The sequence below is a fragment of the Limulus polyphemus genome, unplaced genomic scaffold, assembly GCF_000517525.1.
Source record: "Limulus polyphemus unplaced genomic scaffold, Limulus_polyphemus-2.1.2 Scaffold155, whole genome shotgun sequence".
NCBI lineage: Eukaryota > Metazoa > Arthropoda > Merostomata > Xiphosura > Limulidae > Limulus > Limulus polyphemus.
This window is the reverse complement of record NW_013665765.1, coordinates 845973-854235: the sequence shown is the minus strand read 5'-3', so window position 1 is coordinate 854235 and position 8263 is coordinate 845973. Positions and strand designations below refer to the sequence as shown.

The window sequence follows — 8263 nt, the reverse complement described above, 5'->3', positions numbered from 1 at the left end:
AGCTGCTTTCCCTCTAGTCTTTCACACCTAAATTAGGGATGCCTAGCGCAGATAGCCCTCGTGTAGCTTTGAGCGAAATTCAACACAAACCATCGACCTGATGAAGAACTTGTTTGTTTGTAATTAAGCACAAAGCTACACAATGGGTTATCTGTGCTCTGCCCACCACGGGTATCGAAACCCGGATTCTAGCGTTGTAAATCCGCAGACATACCGCTGTGCCACGTAGGGGGGGGGGGATGAAGGACTTAGGTTAGACTATGAAGCGTTGTTTTAACCCTAAGTGGAAATAAAATCTATAATGTATAGTCAAATACACTTCCTCAACTAACCCTGAAATAAAAGCTTTTGTTTGTTTACTAGTTCTCGTCTACTATACGTATATGAATAATGTTTCAACAATACAGCTTTCGCTTTCTTGGTACTGTTTTATATGAGAATATTTTAATTCATTTCACGTGCACAGGTTTATACATTAATTTTACCGCAAAAATTTTCTTTTAATTAATAAGATGCATCAACAGCGAGAATAACAAGAAAACTGTTCAGAACCTTATTTACACTAAATCACTGTTAAACCATGTTCATGTATAAGACTTTTTTTTCGTGTGTTTGTTGCGTGTTCTCCATAATACAACGGATTTTTAATATTATGATTTTATACTTTTACACTGATTGATCATTTATTAGAATTCCCTCCTCAAAGGGTAAGATAACCTTTTGCAAGGATATTAGTTTAGACGAATTGTAGGAAAAGCTTCACGGGATGCCAGAAAGCGTCTTGGCAATTTTTACCCACTTGCCGAGGAATACTTGTTTAAAGGGGATTTACAGTGGATCATGGTGGCAAATGCGACAACCAAGTTCTTCCTAAAGGTTCTCAATTGGATTAAGATCCAGAGATCTTGCCGGTCAAACAAGATTACAAGAGTCACTATCATAGTCTTTAGGACAATACGAGCATGGTGGATTGTTGAATTATCGTTTGTTGTTGTTTTTTTAATGGTACCTATTCTAAAGGCTGGAAATGCAGCATCGTGAGCGAGGGAGAGATACATCATTAGTAAAAATGCTTGCTTTATCGGAACAAGCGCGAGGGAGGGATACATTATTAATAAAAATGCTTGCTCTATCATCGGAACAAGCGCGAGGGAGGAATACATCATTAGTAAAAATGCTTGCTCTATCGGAACTAGAGAAGCATAGACAATTTTCGCTCTAGCAGTAACCACAAAATCCTCCCCTCTAACATGTTTTACATATGCATTTACACATTTAATTACTTAAATTGCAAGTACAAGTTCAGTAGTGCTTTGTTGATTGTTTAATTTCAGCTTCTTTTGATGAATTGGAAGAGCCTCCTCCACCGATAGCATAGTCTCGTTTTAGGCTTTATTGATTACTTTTAACATATAGGAAGATCGGACCACGTCACATTTACATACTGTATGCTGAAAAATGCTTGAGCTGTTCTTGGACCTAGAATTACTGTGTTCTTCTAAGCGATCCCCCAGTCTTCTGACTGTCGTTCCGACGTAAGCCCTTCTATATGTTGGGCGGAATAATTCATAAGTAACAAGCAACTGTTGAGAAAAGTGGTTACGATTTTTAAACCTGAAAAAATTGTAAATTCTCAGCACAGGTCTAAACTCATACTGAAGGTGAACTTATGGATAGACTCTGTTGATTACGGTGTTTAATTTCTTCTTCAAGATTCGAGAGTGTGAGCCTGTATATGGTAGAGAGATCACTAGTTATAGCTTCTGGATGTCAGTGTTCAGTGAACTGAATAGATGTAATTGTTGAAAATGTTTTATTGATGGTAGAATCTATAAATTTTATCGGAAAGAAGTTGAGTTTTAAAACGGATTTTAGTCTGAATAACCCTCGTTTTAAAAGTTCACAGGAAATGTTGATTCAGTGTATACAGGACATAAGACACTTCACAAGATTTTATAAAAAATGAAGTAGAACAAAAGGTTCAAAATGGGTGTAGAGTCAGGTGTAGGTGGATTTATGATAACAACCAACATAAAAATGTCCACGTTTGTGAAACATGTGTCAAGAAAGGACAGAACAGGGTACTGTTTGTGACATACTTATAATACTAAAAAAATGAAGATCAGTAAGTGGAATATTTGAGCTCTATACATGTTAACATTAGGTTTACCTGTGAATGCCAACTCTTGAGCTACACTAATTATATAATGGGATTGACCATCACATTATAATGCCACCATAGCTAAAAAGTCATGAGTGTTTGGTAATGAGATTCGTATCTGCACCCCAGCAGATTAAGAGTTGAACTCTCTAACCACTAGACAAGAGTAGAAACAGAAAATAAGTGAAACTACACTTTATAAACTTAAAATAAAATTTATACCCACAAAAACCCAAGTTAGATATATTTGATGTCATTATTTAGAATAAAGAGTTCCCAATAAATCATAATAACAAACCTTAATCCCATTATTTTATAACTATATAAAAAAAAATTAAGCATTTTTGGTGACATTAGAAAACAAAACAGCCATTGTAAAGATTCACAAACTTTTATTTGTAACTCTGAAAAATTTTACAACTTTTCATTCCATAATATAATTGTAAACTGCATTCAAATTCCAGAATCTATATTATTAATTAATATTATCAATTTTTACCTCAAACACTGAGTTTCTTACTAAAATACAAAAAGTTTACTAAAATTATAAGAGAAAAATTGCAAATCAATACGACATCTATAATTATACATTTGCATTATATTTAAAATAAACAAACAAGATTGAGATATGCCAAAACAAAGTTCACCATCATCAAATGTGTCACAATGAATAGCTGACAGAGTTGAAAAGTTAGTTTGTCAAATTAGAACTATTTTTTTTTCCAATAAAATCATATCTTCATTTTCCTCTTTAATTGTACTTTTGGACTTACTTTCACATCTATGAGGATTCTGAAGTAAAACATTTTATTTGTAATAATTACAGGGTGAAAATGTTAGTGTTCTATTTAAACCAATTTCCACTTCTAAAAAATTAAAATAATTAGAGAAAATCTTAAATATATATCATTAATGTCAATATTCTAAATGTTTGAATCCAAGAAAGCTACGGTGAAGCATTTGAAAAACACTAAATTCATTTTGAACAGCATAGTTCCATAAGAATAGAATAACATTAGTTAACATTTTTTCAGTCTGAAAACAAAACCACTTAGTAAATCTGTACCACTTACAAATTTATCAAGAAATAAACACGTCTGACCCAATTCAAGTTACATTACGAATCTGTTCTATGTACATAATATAAATAATTAAGTCAATGCTGTCTTTATTACTCTTATTCTGGTACTTATACTTCTTGATCTTTTCTATCTTATAAAATTCAACTGATAAATTATCACAAGAAGACTTTGACTAAATTAAAAATAGGACTTATAAAATCCTTTAACTTTAAACTCCAGATACTCTATACATTTATGTACAAAACATAAAGAGAATAACTGGAATTAAAATTAGTAGGTTTGCAGTTTTAACTAATTCTAGCTTGCGTTGCTTTGCTCCCATAATGATTACTAACAGCCTCTTTAGTCCGAAAGTACCATGGTCCAATTTTCGTATTCTTCAATAAGTCTTGGAAAGCTTCACACCCTTCAATGGAGTTCAATACACCATATACTGCCTACAAAATTTCATAAAAATTGATAAGTCTAACTTTTTTTTGTATAGAAATTAAGAAATACCAATGTATCAAACTATTAGTTCCATTGTCACAATACACCCAGAAATTGGGCAGAACCTTTTTATTCTGACTTATTTAATGCAAATAAATGTGATAAGCTTGTATACAACTGACTGATTTCAATGGAATGCCTAATGAAAATTTGATAAATGAAAAAGTTTTGCTTAAAAAGAAACAAACCAGATCAGCTAAATTTGGCATATTTCCTCCAAGGAAAATTCTGTCTTTGCCGATAGCTATATTCCATTCTCTGCAGGCATCATACAAGGACTCTCTCACATTTTCTTTCAGGCTGTATCTGTAAAGATATGAAAAGCATGGCTATAAGATTATAAACTTAAAACAAAACAAAGAGTCTGGTTTTAGGAAGAATTAAATCCTTTTACAAAAACAGTATTTGGAATTATTTGATGAATCACTATAAATCAATTAACAAAATATAAATTAGTAGGTATGGTTTGAAGTTGATGAAGTAAAATTAAGATGTTAATGGACTAAATAACCTTTCAAACTCAGTTGCTTTTTATGATGCTGACAACACAAGTAAAAACCAGATAAATATTTATTAAATTTACCCAAGATGTCAGTGTTATAACTGTTATTGTTTTTTCTTTGAATTGCTAGGAAAAATTAAATCAAAAATACAATTAGTGGTGTGAAGCTCACAAAATATATGTACAGAAAATCTCAGCTAACAAAAAAACAAAAACATCTCATTGTCTCCCCACAGCCATAACTAATTAAAAGAAAAAAAAAAGATGGGTATATATATATATTTTATAATAATAATAATAATTTCAAAAACGTTTGGAAAAATGTTTAGCAATATGTAATGGCAGGAAATATATATATATATCTTTAGACTTATAAACATAAGATAAATACTATTCTACTCAAAATTCTGCAGAGTCTCAACTGGGTCTGGAAAATATCTAAAATAGTACAAGAAAGAAGTTCAGGTTATGAGATACTCAGTATTAACATGCTACCATAACAGGGTTAAATAAATCCTAAACTTGACATTTCTCCAGGTTAATAGATAATATGAAGAATATGTTACTGATCTACTTTACAAGAGACAAACATTTCTATAGAAAACAGTGGTCTTACTTTTTTTTCAACCTTTTCCCCACCAAATACATGGCTGCTGCACCAACATAGATTACCAAGTATCGTTCCCAGATTGGGAAATTAGCCTCCCAGTCTCCAACTTTAGAAAAATAATGAAAAGCTTGTAAGGCTTCTCTAGGTGTTTGATAAATATTTGGTGAAAGCATATGAACAAGAACATCATCTGCCCATCTTCGCCACTTTCTTTCTTCTCTGAAAGATATTTTTAAGCCAACTTTTATCGACAGCAGCTAATAGAAGCCTATCATAATGAAAATAATAACAAGAATAAAAGAAAGTCCTTAGATCGTAATTATACAACTTTCACCCTAAACAACAGAATACAGTGTGTATATATGTGTGTGTGTGTGTGTGTGTGTGAAAAAATATATTTTACTACCGACAATAATTTTAGCAGAAATACAACAACAATATTTTATAAAAATTATTTTAAAGTTTAATTCATTATATAAAAATCATATTCTTCTTATTGCCTAAGTTGCATATTATATTCTACAATTTAGATCTAAGCATCTATTAATACGATCAGAGATGTAAAAACATATTGTTACGTCTCCGTTTGTTAATTAACTCTCTGTAAATTCGTTCCGACGAAACTTTAACGACACAAGTCTTTACTTAATAACACTGGTTTATTCTTTCTGAATATAACTTTACCAATACACTCAACTTCAACTATCGCGCTAAACACACGCTGTAACAACGAACGTCTACAATACTTCTGACTGCAGTTCAATTACTCACTATCTACACACACATTACATTTCCGTGTCACGTTGTCCCCCTCTTATATATACCCGACTACCCTATATCTAGTAAATACTAGAGCATTCGCTAAAGTACAGGATAGTTCTAGAAACGTGGCGTCACGGTAGTCATGTGACTCGTTGACGCAACAATATCTTTCTCATGGCAAAACACTCAGTCTGACATAAATTAAACTTTATACTAACTAGGCTTTAAAAAAAAACCACATGGTATTAGTGCACTTTTCGTATGTTTAAAAACTACTGTAATATTTGATTGTTGAAAATAGTGAACAAAGTAAGAGAAATATGTGCACATATATGTCTGTGAAGTGAAAAACAACTGCATTTGCTATTTGAACTTTAGAATCAACTGACTCATTTTTACACTTTTGTCCATTATGATGATTTTGATTCAAAAAAGCTCAATTTTCATATAACTGTTAAATCAGAAAAATTATTTTTTTTTTTATTTAAAACCACCCTGTATGAAGTAGGACACAAATTTTAGATCCATGAGCAAAAAATAGTAAAATATTATTTCCAGTGAAAGATATATATATATATATATATACACACACACAAACATTATTTCACTAATATCTATAAATGCTCACAGGAAAATATCAAAAGATGAAAAATCAAATTAAAAAATATATATTACCGCAACGATAATACTCAGGCTTTAGATTGTTTGTTGTTAAGTGCAAAGCTACACAATGGGATGTCTGTGCTGTGCTCAACATGAATATCAAAACCTGGTTTTCAGTGCTATAAGCCTTTGGACTTACTGCTGAGTCACTGTGGGGCCTTTCAGATTGTCATTATTTAGAGTAATAAAACTTCTAATTATGGTATTCCAAAAAAATACCATGGAACGTATTTTTACTTAATAATTTCACCAAACATAAGAAAATATGTAATTGTAATCCACAGTTTTATGCATGAAGTTATGGTTCAAAATGACCTGAAAAGGAACTGAAAAGCTAAGAAACTCTCAAATTGGCCTTACTTTATATCCTCTTCTGATCTGGACAGAGGAGTCTTGTCACCAAACATGAGGAAATATCTGTTCATAACTTCTGAAACTTCCTTCCCAGATTCCTCATCAATGTACTTTAGTGGAGCATACATGTTTGCTATTTCATCTAATCCTACCTTAGAATCCATTAAGTGTGTACTCAGCAAGCTGATAATCACTGTGGAATCATTAAGTTGCTGAAAAGTAGGGTGAATAATTCTTTAACTTATTCTTATACTAAGTTGCAAGTACATGTTACTATTAAATCAGCATTTCAACTTCAATTAATTATTAAAAGGAAAAGATTATTAATTGATATAAGTAGGAGTCACCTGCTTTTACAATAGCAAGACTGCTGCAAGTACTATACAAAGGTGCGAGAGTAGAATACACAAAATAGATAAATGTATACAGTGATATTATATTCTATATGCTAATAGTTATGGATGTTTATCTGCAGTTGTCTCATATACAGTAATAAAAAGATACATTTGCTTTCCTTGAGATTAAATATTGTCAAAAACTAATACATATTGAGCTAATAAAACAGAGAGGCAAGTACCCCCTTGCAGGCACCCATGGTTACACAATTTTAATGATTGATATTTGAGAATTAATATTTCTACTGTCAAGAACTATGTTCATGTAATAAAAAAATGAAAGTATTTTTCTCATAAATATACAATTAGTTGCTTTCAATATTACCTATGTCACCTAATTTACATGAAGTATATGAAAATCATATGAAAAAATATCATACAATTTATTTGGGCATACCTTACTAAATACACATACACTGTATGTGTGAATCCTCCCTAATTAAAAAAAAAGGAACAAAGTATATGAACTTTTACAAAGAAATAAATTTCAACTTTGTACATCTAAGAAAAATACATGAATTCAAAAAACTTACTGAAATTAAAAAAGGTACTATCACTGTTTTTACTACATGACAGCATAGAACAACAACAAAAATATCATATAAACTTACTTGCAGCTAAACATTTAAACGAGTTTCTAATAAATTTACCTGACATCCTTTCTCATCCTCAATGAGCAAAATGGGAACTTTCTTGTACTTTGAGAACTTAATTTGTTGTCGAAGGACAGGGTTTACTTCTATAACATCATACGGAATGCTATAGTACTCCAAAAATGCTCGAACTTTACAACAAAAAGGACAGGTTTGATACTGGTATAAGCTCAGTTTTAAGCCTAAAGCATCAGATGTCCCTTTCACCTAAAGAAAATTTATAAAGTTACTACTGAATTTCAATAACATTATCTGTGTGTGTATATATATATAACACACATGCATACATATATTGTAAATCAATACTATAATTTCATGCAAAGAAATTAACCTTAAAATAATAAAAATTTTTGTGTATATGAGTATGCAGCCCTAAATTACTAATTACAACTTATTGTATTACGCCATCAATAAATTAATGTTGTGTTTTGGAACACTCTCATTAACCACCCCCTAAAAAACCTACATCACTTATAATAGTTAAACGAACCGAGTAAACGTCATGTTGGTGTAGCCTATATAATGTGTAAAGTTTAGTATACTCTAATCTCTTATAGTAATGGCACACGATGAGACACACATTCAGCATGTA

The 8263-nt window shown here is 31.2% G+C and overlaps 1 protein-coding gene across 1 annotated transcript in view; it reads right to left on the bottom strand.

Annotated features, from left to right (window-relative positions):
• Window positions 1–2566: 2566 nt before the first annotated feature.
• LOC106476424 (prostaglandin E synthase 2-like) overlaps window positions 2567–8263 on the bottom strand; it is a 9307-nt gene continuing 3610 nt past the window's right edge. The window contains exons 2-6 of the mRNA XM_013937088.2: window positions 7669–7878; window positions 6630–6835; window positions 4851–5063; window positions 3921–4038; window positions 2567–3680 (exon numbers count right to left, since the gene is read on the bottom strand). Of these exons, the coding sequence (XP_013792542.1) occupies window positions 3531–3680; window positions 3921–4038; window positions 4851–5063; window positions 6630–6835; window positions 7669–7878 (897 nt within the window). The 3' untranslated portion in view covers window positions 2567–3530. The remainder of the gene's footprint in view (window positions 3681–3920; window positions 4039–4850; window positions 5064–6629; window positions 6836–7668; window positions 7879–8263) is intronic.